This window comes from Centrocercus urophasianus, unplaced genomic scaffold, assembly GCF_019232065.1.
Source record: "Centrocercus urophasianus isolate 14NV4802_14NV808 unplaced genomic scaffold, USGS_Curo_1.0 seq_12, whole genome shotgun sequence".
NCBI classification, from domain to species: Eukaryota; Metazoa; Chordata; class Aves; order Galliformes; family Phasianidae; genus Centrocercus; species Centrocercus urophasianus.
The window spans coordinates 44,072,191-44,084,918 of record NW_024884364.1 but is presented as its reverse complement, the minus strand read 5'-3'; the positions used below and the strand labels follow the sequence as shown (position 1 = coordinate 44,084,918).

Here is a 12,728-nt window from a genome sequence, read left to right as displayed (position 1 = left end):
GGGCAATGGGTACAAGCTGGAACATGAGAGGTTCCACATGAATGCTAGAAAAAAAACTTCATGGTGGTGGTAACAGAATATTGGAACGGGCTGTCCAGAGAGGTTGTGGGGTCTCCCTCTGTGGAGACGTTCAAAACCTGCCTGGACACATTCCTGTGTGACCTAATCTAGGTGTTCCCAGCAGGGGGATTAGATTACATGAGCTTTTGAGGTTTCTTCCAATCCCTGACATTTGGGGACTGTGATTCTGTAACTGGTATGGAGAAGAGACAGCAGCTATTAAAATAAAGACTTGGTTAAAAAAAAAAAAAAAAAAAGGACTATTTATATATATATTTATTTATTTATTTATAATAAATAATACAATTTTTAAGCTCATCTTCTCTTTTCTCGTTCTCTTCTTTTCTCCTTTTCTGCTTTTCTCCTTTTAAATTTCCCTTTTCATTCCCTTTTTCCTTCCCTGCTCCTTTCCTCTCCTCCCTTCCTTTCTTATCCTTTCTTCTTTTTTCTATTGGCTCCATCGCTGAAGACAAAATTCTCTTATTCTCCTCCATGTCTCACTAGAAAAAGTAGAGTCGCAACTTGAGACTATTCACCAAAAAGAAAAGCTGCCTCCTCCCTACATCCCTCTGCAGCAACAGCAAAGGCGGGAGTGCCAGTACCTGTCCGTTGGCCCAAGCGGCCGGGAGAAGTTGCTCATCACGGCCTCAGTGTGACAGCGGGTGAGGATGACCACCGCCTGGCACAGGAAGGGCAGGAACGTGCTCTGCTGCGCAAACGACGTGATGCTGCGCAGGATGTAGAGGATCGGAGGCACCTGAGAGAAGAAGAGGAGAAAGAATGACTTGCTGCATCCTGCACTCTGCAGGGCCCAACCATGGACATTCAGCGCATGAGCAGTGCCTGCTCCCTTGACGTGCTGCCAAGTCCTAAGCCTGAATTTCATGCCAGCTACCCTGGTCTCCGTGCCCTGAGCACAAGGGGCAAACGGCACAAGTCATAGTGCAACAGCCAGCAAAAGTCCAAGACACGTGAAAGAAAGTCTCTTACGTTCCAACAGATGTCCTTCCCGTGCATCTGCAGGAAGGTGGTCATCCACTTCCCAGCAGCACGCACACGCACTCCGTTGGCTTTCCGGATCGTCTCCTTGATGGCAGTCATGAAGTCAACGGTGCGTTCTAGGGGGAAGTTCCTGCACACGATCTGCAGAGAAATGAGAAGCGGGGGAGATCTCATCACTGCTCTGCTGCAGCTGTCTGTACCCTGCTGTTGATACGGAAGGCGGTTGAGCCTTCTCTCAGCTTCTGCACCCATGGTGTTTGCTTACATGCAAAGCCTACCTCCCAGCAGCCACAATCACACATGCATGCAAGTGCACTCACACACACAAACGCACATCATGGAGTCAGAGCCTTGCACTGGGTGCCTGAAGGCCAGACATAGCTCAGAGCCTCCTGCTACTTGCACTGGGAAAAGAGCACTCAGGGTAACAGCTCATTTTGGAAACAGTGTTAGAGGCTGGGAGCAGCACAGGGTCGTGCAGAAGCCTACCCACAGAGATCACACCACCCCTTCTTGGGTCCACATACCATGGCCATTTTGGATGTGGTCTGGAGCTGAGAGGCGATGCTGCAGGCATGCAGCCCCTCGCACAGGCTCCCGATGTCACCCGTCTCGATGTCTGTGTTGGTCGCTTTGGCTGGAAAGAGCACAGGGAGAAAAGGGAAGTCATGCTTCTGGAAATGAAACTGCTTTCCACGGGGGAAAGACAGAGGACAGGGTGGGGACAAGAAGAGAGCTGTGCACGGTGCCTCTCCCTCCTGTAAACAGGGCCCAGCCCATGGGGCTCTGGTAGTGCTACAGAGGAGAGCAGAGGGCTGGAGCACGCCTGCTCCACTCACCTTGGATTCGCAGAAGGGAGCTCAGACAGGTGACAGCCAGCTGGCGGGATGCAGGCATGGGGTCACAAGTCAGAGGCGCCAGCAATCCCACCAAGGAGCCAAAGTGTTCACAGACATCTCTTCTCTGCAGGGGTGAGAGGCAGGAACAAAGCTGTAGATGGCCCCAGCTCTCCCCACTGTGCCTTCCCACCGTGACACAGCATGCACAGCTGGGCAGAGCTCGCCTTCCAGCTCAGGGGCGCTGGGGAGGGAGCAGGGGGCATGCGGTGGGGCTCTTTACTCACTTGAAGCTCTTCACAAACAGACAGCAGCTGGGAGCAGGTCTGCAGGGCCCTCTCTCGCTCCCACACGTTGGTTGATACCATTGATTTCTGCAGGACCTGGGGTAGAGCATCTGTCTCACTGAGGATGTCTTTTCTTTCCCTTCCTGCCACCCCTCTCCCTGTCCCTCCTTTCCCAGCACTTTCCCTTAGGGCCTGCCCTGTTGCTCCATGTGGCCTCCTGCCTCACTGAGCACCGGCACTGCTGCCCCGCTCTCTGCAGACACTCCTGCCTCCCAACCCAGGAGCTTTTCCTCGGCTGTGGCCTCCAGGGGCTGACTCCTGCTTTCCCCCTGCAGGGCCCATTTCTCTGCCCATTTCAGATCGCAGTGAGCTGGCACGTCCGCAGGAGATTTCTCCCCCTCTGATCCTCCTCTCAGTCCCCAGATCTCTGCCCCCGCTATTGACAGGCACCATGCTTTCTCCCTTGCCCCACGCATACTCACATGGACTATGTTCTGGAAGAAGCCGCCGCTGGGCTCTGTCTCCAGCAGGACCACCATGAGCCGGCCCAGAGCTTTCAGTGCTGTTTGCTGAAGCTGAAAGCAGAAGAGGGGAGTGACGTGTAGCATCACGGCTGCTGCCAGAGCAGAGGTTGTGTGTGCTGAGGTAGGGCTCTGACCGAGAGGTGGCCGGGAAAGTTACGGCAGGTTACCTGCAGGTACTGTGCTGCTTGCTGTGACTTCCTGATCTTCAGCATCATCTCTGCTGAAGGGTGTGTCACGATGTTCTTGCAGCACAGGACCAACATCTCACGCAGGTCCTTGCTTTCAGAAGAGGGCTTCAGCTTGCTGAGAGGAGGAAAACAGGAAGAGAAATTAAAAAAGGTCTTTACCTCCCCAGACTGGTTCAGACAACATCTGAGTTTCTCCTAATTGACAGCTACAAAGCCAATACCCCCACCCAGCTCATGCTGCTGAGCACTGCCTTCACTTCCAGCAGCGCCCACCTCCTCCCCGGCAGCAGTGAACCACCTCCCGCTCTGGAGGGAAGGAGACCCCAGCTCTCCTTCTCTTTCCTGCCAGGGGACAGGAGCACCAGGGCCTTTCTCCCTGCCCAGAACCTCAGCTTTGCTGGGCACAACAGCCCAGCCATCTCCCCTGCTGTAGATGTGGCTCCTCCCCCCCTGACCCCTCCAGGCCCTCAGCAGCTACCCAAAATGGGGATCACCATCCTGACTTGCAACCTCAGCCCTTACCTCAACTGCTCCAGGGCCAGAACCACCTTGAGAGGCACTGGGGAGACAGGGATGCCCGAGTAATACTTCTTCATCAGGTCCTGCAAGTCCCAGAGAGACAGTGTCAAAGTGGGCAAGGGGCACACAAGAGCTGTTCCACCCGGCCCCTAGACAGGCACAACTGCCACACACCAGCCCCATCACTTTCCCATGGAAGCGCTGCAGGATGCAGCAGCTGGTGCAGGCAGCAGCTGCCCAGCTGCTGCCTGCCAGCACCCAAAGTCCCCACCAGCTGGAGACGTGTGGCTGCTGGACACCTGCATGCCCCCAGGGAAGCGAGCCTTGTGGCGCAGCCCAGAACTCCTCTGCAGACAGCCCTGTCTCCAGGCACTCACCATCAGGATTTCCAGCAGCTTGCTCTTCAAGGAGGGGTTAAAGCTTGCAGAACCACCCACAGCTTGGAAGGCAGAGCTGCAGTCGGTGATGCTCTGCACCAGCGCGAGGTTGTTCTGCAAGTCCTGAGGAGCAAGAGACAAGAACGTTCTTTGAACTGCGGGAAGGGACAAGAGCTGCAAGGGACACATGTGGGGACAACGCTAAGGGAAGGGCTTGGATCTTTATCTGGGCACAAACAGTTCCCCGAGGGACCTTTGGAAAGGGAAGGCCCATCTCAGCATCTCCCCGTGTGGAGGGGCTGCAGCTGGGCGCTCTGACACCCTGGCACGCTTTGAGCTCTCACCCGGCAGCTGCAGCTGTAGAGCATCAGGACGTTGCCCACAATGTCTCCCTCCAGGTGGGCGAGCAGCTGTTCTTTGGAGGCATGCAGTGCCACGCTGCCGTGGGCCAGCATGAGAGCGCTGCGTGTGGCATGAGCTCTCGTGCTGTCCAGCTGCATCTGTGTGGGAAGAAATGCCTTGAGACACTCGCTAACGGCCCCCAGTGCCCCGCGACGCACCTGGGCTCCCAAGGCAGGAGCTGCAGGGAAAATAAGGCAGAAGAATGCCAAGATGGAAACCCGTAACGCTTTACCTTCTTGCGCCTGGAAATCCTGGCATTGCGGCCTTTGCACAGCCTGGACGCAAACATGGTGAGCGTGGCCAGGACTGTGTGGAAGTTGTTCTCAGCAGCATGGCTGAGAAGAGAGATGATTCCCTGCACAAAAGAACAAGGGGCCGTTGGCACAGGCCTGAATCTACAGGTCCTCTGCTGAGCAAAATGGCAGCAGTGCGGAGGTTGAAAGGCCCAGAGCAGGGCCAGGAGAAGGCCTCTGCCCCAGGGCCAGAGCGGGGCTGCTCACAGGAGCTGGAGGAGAGGAGAGCTCACCTGGGCCTTACATGGCTCCTCTGCATTTGCCTCCTCCAGGTGCTGCAGCAGCTTCTCCTGCACCCTGAAGACTCCCTGACAGGATCCCAGCACCGTGCCCAGAGCCTTGTACAGGAATGACTGCATGGGAAGGGAAGGAAGAAGCTGAGATGTGGCAGCAGCTTAACCTGCTGGTGGAGGGCCAGGTGGGAAGGAGCCAAGCTCCCTGGCGGTTGCTGAGAGCAGCTGCGGGGCCGAGCTTTAGCCATCCCTGGGCAGATTGCAGGGAAAGGCCTCTGGGGGGCACAGACTGGGGAAGCAGCATCAGCATCCCGCGTGGGCAGAGCACCAGCCGCAGCCCCAGCCCCAGCTGGACACCTGCAGCTGCACCGCTGGGTAGAGCCAGGGGGGACTCACCTTTTCTGCAGAGCTGCTGGCAGAGCTGCTCAGCCGCTGGCTCAGCTCACAGCTCAGGGCCTCGATCCATGCCTTCTCCTCTATTGTGTCCAGCGACAACTTCAGGAACTGTTGGAGAACAGGAGAAGACAATGTTCCCTTGCCCTTTGCCTCTTCCCTCGCTCCCAAGTTGCTGCAGCCCTCTGGGGAGAGGTGCCTGGAAGAACAGTGCCTCTCCCAGCTCCCCCAGCGTTCCCTCCATTAAAGCCGCCTGCCCTCTTCTCCTAAGACCCCCCTGGGCTTGGGACAGAGCGGAAGAGGCAGCGCCACAAAGGCGTGCGGCCGCTCCGCAGCAGCGCTTGAGAGGCTGTTCCTGCCCCACAGTGGCTCACGTGGGAGCGGGGCTACTTGGGGCAGGCAAGCACTTCTCTGCACCGCGCCTCCCGGCAATGCTGTACCTTTAGCAGACGGCGCTCAAACTCGGCAGTGTCCGGGAAGCTCTCATTTCTCCCTGCACAGCAATAGGAAGAAAAAGACCCTTACTTGGGATCAAGGCACAGAAGAAGAGCTGCTGCAAACCTGGCTTGGCCTGGGCACTTGACACTGCCAAGCTGGGACCTGCACCCCCTCCACAATGACCTGTCCCTCCCCACAAACACTGCCTCCACAGGAACACGGAACTAAGTGCTCCAAGGCTGCTGTCTGAGGGGACATGAAGGGCCCATCCACATCCTGGAATGGGCAGATCTCTGGTGGGATAGGTCCCTGGGCCTCAGGGCTGACTCCCAGGAATGAGAGCAGCAGCAGAGCAAGAATTAGGCTGCAGGCAGTGCTTCCCCTCTGCCATGCTACAGAGCTGAATTTTAACTCCCCCCCCCTTCCCTGCCTCTGCCTCTTCTTCCCCTCCAGTACTTTACCTTCAAGACACTGCAGCAGCAGGGGGATCTCAGTAGCCCACATGGCCCCCACAGCCCTGTGGAACCTGCTGTGGAGGTTTTTCATCAGCAGTAAGGCAGCAGCTTGGAGTTTGCTGCCTGCTACAGGGCTGCCTGCCACCACCTGAGTGAGAGCAAGAAAAAGCAGGGTCACTTCTGCAGCAAGAGCAACAGCTTCCCCCCAGGATGGAAGCAGCTCGGCTCTGCTCTGGCAGGCAAGGAGCAGCCAACAATTTTGCCCATGGCCATGCTGCTTCCTCCTGGGTGCTCGTAGAACCGGCCTCTGGAGCATCTACTCACCAGCAGTCGTGCCAGCAGTGTCTGGGGCGTCAGCAGTGGGCCTGCAAAGAGAAAAAAGTGCTGAGTAAGACTCCAAGACACTGCGTGCCCAGCCACGCGCACCTCCGCTGTCCCTTCTGGGTGCTACCACAGGTCAGCAGAGCTCACGGGGGGAGTTTTTGCTCCTACCTTGAAACATGGAGCTGACAAAATGGGGATCCAGATGTTCTACACGCCGTCCTGTCAGCTCCTCTCTCTCAGCCAGGGCACAGACACAGCGGGAGACTGGGATCAGCATGCCTGTGTACTGCGCTGGCACCACAAACAACAGCAGCCGCGGCCACAGGAGCTGTAGGGAACGAGGCAGTTGAGCAGATCAGCATTCCTGCTTCTGCTCAGAGATGAAGAGGACTCTGTGAATTTCCCCGAGTCCTGTGTGCTTCAGAGCACATTGGAGGAGAGACCTGGGGTCTTGGAATGGGACGAGGAACACGTGGAGCAAGGGCAGGGAGCAGCAGCAGGGCAGAGCGTGACTTACTTTGGACATCCCTCTCACAGAGACGTCCAGTGATCCCAGGATGTCCATGCACAGCTCCTGGAGAGCTCCTTCTTCCTGGGCTTCCCGGGCAGAAAGGTCTCCGGCTGTCTGCACAACAGTGGTGTTGAAACACTGGTTATGCTCAGTTCTCAGGAGCCTCTCAGGAGGCTCAGGTGTGGCCCCAGCGGTGCTTCTGTATAGCAGCCTCTGAGCAGCACGGGTCTTTCAAAGGAAGATGCTGCCCCCTGCCCTTACCCTTCTTCCTGTGGCGCGGCTGAACTCCCTGAAGATGTGCCCCACCACATCCCAGGCTGAGCAGCTCCGGGTGTTCGAACTGAGCAGATCCTTGATGAAATACAGAATAGCCGTCCTCACCTGCAAGGGGTCAATTATGGGTGTGATTTTCCTGGTCAGAAGGCAAAGGGAAGCAACCTGCTCATCGGGGCAGCCCTTTGGGCATGAGCAGAGACAGCAAGAGCAGTGGAGAGGCTTTAGCTACTGAGGTGAGGGCCAGGCCTTAGCACCAGGCTGTGCACTTTCCATGCACGGCACAAGGACCTGCCCGCTCCACTCTGCCTGCTCTCCCCACAGGAGCCATCATGACCGTGTGGCCAATGCCCCAGCACCTCTCTAGTCACCCCAGCCCTGCCTGTGCTGGCAGCAGCATCAACCCCAACAGCACTTTCCTTTCCCAAACCAGCTCACCCGGATGCTGGGGTCGCTGCACAGACGCTGCACAGCCTCGACGACCTGGGGCAGCATCTCCGTCATCATGGGCTCTGCAAGAGATGCACAGAAGCATGAGCGGAGCCACAGCGCAGATGGCAGAAGGGAGCCCTGGCAGTCCCAAGGCGTGGTACTGAGCAACCCGTGGTACTGACCATCAGAGCGAGCCAGAGCACCCAGCAGACCCAGGGCTGCCACGCATCCAGGCTCCCAGTCATCGCCCAGCTGCGACTGCAGAAACAGGATGGTTTCCTCTGGGCAGATCCGGGCTGCAGGGAGGAAATCCCACGCTATGTTAGCAAGAACCTCACGCCCATGCCTGAGGTTTGTGAGAGAGGTTTTGGCCAGGGCAGCGCCAAGCATGGCCAAAGCTCCTCTCCTTACCCTGCAGCATGATGCAGTGGGTCAGCTGTGCACGACCAGCCTCGCTGTGCTGCTTGCTGTCGTCATAGAGCTGTGGGAACAAGGTCCATTTGATACAATCACATCAGCACTGAGGACGGAAAAGACACTGTGCTGCCCGCTCTCGTCTCCCTGGGCAGTCTCGGGAAGAGGACAGGCAGACAAAACCCAGCCCACCCCACAGCATCCCCGAGAGTACATGCATGGCTCTGGAACAGCCTTGAGCATGCAGGAGCAAAGGCTGAGCCGCCTTATTCAGGGGCTCGGAGCTTTGCAGTCAACTTAGCCACAAGGGAAACTGCTGTGGGCGCAAGGATAGGCTCCCCTTACCTGGTAAAACACGGCACTGGTGACGTCCAGAAACTTGTCCCTTGGAATGACAGACTGAATGCCCCCTAAGGCCTCCAGGAAGATAGTGAGGCTCTGCAAGAGAGCAGGAGAGGAAGAAAGGGATGAAGCCACATCTAGCCACTCGGGAGTGGAGAAACTGTTTCCCAATTGTTTCTCTGCAGGGAGAAGCTCCTGCACAGGCGTTCTTGTTTATCCCCCACTTCCCAGCGGCACCAAGAGAGTCTCTCTGCTCGCAATCGAGCCGTGTTTGGGCATCATTTGCAGGCATTTCCCACCCAGCAGCCCACTTCTCCCCCATCAGATGCAACTGGATGTGGTCCCCCCAGTTGTTAGCATAGAGCTCCTCAGGCACTCAGAGCCCCACAGTGATGGTGAAGCTTCCCATCCCCAGGAGATGAGCCCCAGTGATTCTTGGTTCCCTCCTGGCTCCTGTCTGGGTTGTTCCTTGTCTGACTGAAGAGCTCAGGAAGCCTCAGACCTCCCTTGAACACCCATTCCTTCTTTCTCCAAGGGCTCCCCACCTCCTCCCTGACCCCTTGTGGCATTTGCACGGGCCCCACGTCTACCCTGAGCCCTGCACAACAACTCACCTTGGCCACCCTGCAGGTGTCTTGGATCTCCTGACACGGGTGAACGAGCCAGAGGAGCTGCTCCCAGACCTGCTCTTGGTGCTGCTCCTCTTGCAGGAGAACCTCCAACATGGCAGCCACAGCCCCAAGGACGGCCTGTTTGTCCTGGAGAGGATGGCAGAGGCCCGGCATCAAAGACTGAAGGTCTGCCCTTGCTACACAGAGGGCTTTCCCTTTCCCTTCCCCTTCCCCACACCCCCAAGCCCAGCAGGAGATGGGCTCGCTCTGGAGGGCAGGCAGCTTTTCCCCATACCCTCATCTCCAGCTCTTCCTGCCACAATGCTGTGACATGCAGCTGCTCCCTGGCACAGAGCCACTTCAGGGCCCTTTGCAGAGCCAGCCCACTCCCTCTCATCACCCCTCAGCTCTCAGCCCACTGGGCACAGACAGAGCTGCCAAAATGGGTGCCCCTGCTGCCATCCTGGGCTGGGAATGCAGCAGTGCTCACCTGTTCCTCCTGGCAGTCTTGCCAGTTCCACACCACAGAGAAGAGCAGCTCATGAAGGTTTTCATAGATCTGCTCTTTCTCCATGTCAGTCCAGGGGCATTGCATTCCTGAGGACAAGTAATTCTTGACTCCATCCAGCCACTGTTTCAAAACTGAAAAAACAAAATAATAAAAAAAATAAATTATTATTATTATTTTTTTTAAGAGAGTGAGAGAAAACGGAGTCTGTGAGAGTCTGCAGCAGGGCTGTTCTGGGGCCGGCACTCACCAGCACAAGCGACGCGCAGGATCTGGCCACTCTTCACCTGGCCCACCACACTGCGCAGGCCTGCCAGCATCAGCCACACAAAGGGGATGCACTGTGGAGCTGCAGAGAGGAAGGAGAGGGCCACAGTCAGAGTCCTGGCAGCGAGGTAGGTGGACAGCAGCCCTGCAGCCCCCAGCTCAGTGCAGATCACACTCAGAGGGCAGAGACCCCTTTCCCGGTTGTTACAGATGTCAGGAGGTTGAGGGTACTCTACCATAGGTGCTGAAGAGTTTGCTCAGGGTGATGAGCACCAACTCCTTGCACATGTCCCCCGTGGCCTTCAGGTGGCTCTGGAGCTCAGCCATCACCAAGGTGAAGTGCGTCCGAGCCAGAGCCACCAGGACATTGCTGGCAGCTGTCTTGACATTGCTGGTCACGCCCTGGAAGAGAGTCACTGGTGACACGCGGCCCAGGAGACTGCCTGAGGCCCTTGGAAGAGCAAAGCCACCACCATCCGCCAGCAGCACACCAGCGTGGGCAGGCGGTTCCCTTTGCCTTTGGGAGTGAGCCCTCACCTGGGCTGCCGTCAGGTCCCGGGACACCTCTGCCAGCAGCCGGTTCACCACTCCGCACGGCGGGCGGCTGCTGTCTTGGCACAGGGCGCTCTCCAGCTCACAGTACGCCTGCGCTCGGTCACCCTGGGGACAAGGATCAGTCACGCTCGCTTTGCCCGCTGCCACCCATCGCTCGGTGGATGTGCTGCCGGGCCTGGCACCCACGGCACCGTGGCCCTGGGCCAGGAGGGCAAGGGTTGCTGGTTGGATGTGCCCAACTCACCTCCTGATCTTGCAGGCGCCGAAGCAGTAAGGTCGCGGCGCAGGTAGGGACAGGGCTTGACACCCTGCTTCTCTCCCTGCGACGCGTACGCCTGGGCACGCAGCCCACACAAGCAAAGAGACCTGGAAGGAAAGAGCAGAGCAGCTGCTGCAGGTGTTGCTTGGAGCCAGGGCCGAGCATCTGGCCAGCTGTGGGAGGAACGCTCCTCCAGCCCCACAGCGCGAGGCTGCGTGTGGTTGGTGGGGACAGGGGAAGGAGCTTTCCCCTTGCTGGGGTGCTGGGGAAACCACGGTGAGCAGCTGCACTCAGCAGAGCAAGGACAGTGCTGCTGGCACGTCCTAAACAGACACTGGAGGCACACGTGTGCTCAGGCAGCGTTGTGGTGTCCAGAGAGGTGGAGGGACTCACCTCGAAGGGCTCTCAGCCTCTCCATGATAGCAGGATGCCTCCAGGTAGATGCAAAGCTCTCTCTGGTTCCACTTCCTGCGGGTCCCACAAGCGGACTGAGCCACCGCTCCCACCGCTCCACAAGGGTGGATGAGGCAGCCACTGTGACACCACACTGCAGTGTCACCTCACAGAGAATGAATGACACGCCCCGGGCTGGGGAGCAGGCAGGTCCCCAGGGCAACCCTGCAGGCCCTCAAACACAGCACGTTTGTGTGATGCAATCGGCTCTGGGGTTCCGGTTCCATGCTGACGCAGGGAATCACCTCAGCGGGTGATGGAGAGCCCCTGCCAGGGAGCAGCTGCTGGGCACCGTTGCCCGGCGTTGTCTTGGTGACTGGGGACTCCATGCCGGGAGGCACTGAGGCCCCCATCTGCTGCCCGACAACCTCTCCACAGAGCTCTGCTGTCTACTGGGGGCACGTGTCAGAGATGTTAAGGAGACTCCACCGCATCTGATCAAAAATGAATACATTAATACTAGAAAATAAAACTTCTTTATGGTGAATGTAACAGAACAGCGGAACGGGCTGCCCAGAGAGGCTGTGGGGTCTCCTTCTCTGGAGACAATCAGAACCTGCCTGGACACATTCGTGTGTGACCTGATCTAGGTGTTCCTGCTAAGGCAGGGGGATTGGACTGGGTGATCTTTCAAGTTCCCTTCCAATCCCTGACATTTAGTGAAACACATCCCTCTCACAGAGACATCCAGTGATCCCAGGATGTCCATGCACAGCTCCTGGAGAGCTCCGTCTTCCTGGATGGTATCTTGTTCATGATGCTGCCATCTTGTTCAAAGCAAAGGTGGGAGGTTCCTTTTTCCCCCTTGTTTGTTAGTTTCTAAGCCTTTTGCACACTTTTCCAGCCATGAGTCAAGGCTGTTAAGGCAGTCTTCCCTCTTCGGTGTTTTTTGGACAATAAATACGTGTTGTTAAAATGGAAGGTTAAATCACGAAGGAGGGATTGCCTGCACTACTGAAAGCATTTGTGTTGTTTGCTCAGATGCCCCCCTGGGAGCTGAGATCTTGGAGAAAAATCTCATTTGATCCATAGGTGCTATACACTTGAAAATGTGGCCCCTCAGTGCTATCTTGGTAAATCTCCTTCAACGTTCTTGAATTGGATGCAGAATGTGCAGTCACCTTTCTTGATCAAAGGAGGGGTTTCCCTAAAGCTTACTCTTGAAATCCGCGGTTACGAGTTTGCTTCAGTCACCCATGCACTGTGCAACGGTCAGCAAAAAGTGTTCAGATTTAATGTCAACAGCTCTTGGTATAACACTCCTTCACAGCAAAGCTGAGCAATGAGAAGAAGAGGCAAAATCTGCTCAGTCGTGATGAGTTGTGTCTTGTCCTTTACCAGTTCAGCAGAGCACAAAATACCCATCTCTTCAATGAGGAAAGGGGGTAATGAAGCAGATGCAGGAGCAGGAAACCAAGCTGGAATGGAGACTTAAGACCAGGTGATAGTGCCCTTTGCAAATGAAACAATTCACTAGAAAGTGATTTCCACCTCTCTGTCCCTGAAATGTCCCTTGACTTAAACCAAAGGCACATTTTTCCCCTCCAAAATTAGTACATCGGTAACTGGGCAAGAGTTTATCTCCTGATTCCACAGTGTCCTTCTCTCTTTCAAATTTGTATTTCTATTGCACCATTCCAAATACCTGGATCGCTACCGCTGCTGCAACATTAATAAAATGCTCTACAATATAAACAAATTACTGTGTTTTGAGTGCTATTAAAAAAAAACAGCAACAAAAAAAAAACAAAAGCAAAAATAACCAGCACTGG

General features: G+C 56.3%; 1 protein-coding gene across 1 annotated transcript; it reads right to left on the bottom strand.

Moving 5' to 3' along the window:
• Positions 1–441: 441 nt before the first annotated feature.
• On the bottom strand, positions 442–10,938 carry LOC122155796 (maestro heat-like repeat-containing protein family member 2B). Its single transcript, XM_042810003.1, is given in 31 exon segments — positions 442–560; positions 663–817; positions 1,051–1,203; positions 1,590–1,699; positions 1,902–2,025; positions 2,186–2,281; positions 2,668–2,760; positions 2,877–3,012; positions 3,420–3,499; positions 3,794–3,916; positions 4,138–4,293; positions 4,428–4,550; positions 4,722–4,841; positions 5,118–5,225; positions 5,555–5,607; positions 6,014–6,155; positions 6,332–6,372; positions 6,500–6,659; positions 6,849–6,956; positions 7,104–7,223; positions 7,554–7,627; positions 7,730–7,843; positions 7,959–8,028; positions 8,307–8,399; positions 8,918–9,061; positions 9,405–9,652; positions 9,655–9,771; positions 9,926–10,091; positions 10,227–10,349; positions 10,489–10,610; positions 10,897–10,938. Coding segments are annotated over 31 exon segments (3,549 nt in total). The 5' UTR covers positions 10,922–10,938; the 3' UTR covers positions 442–508.
• Between the last annotated feature and the right edge of the window lie 1,790 nt (positions 10,939–12,728).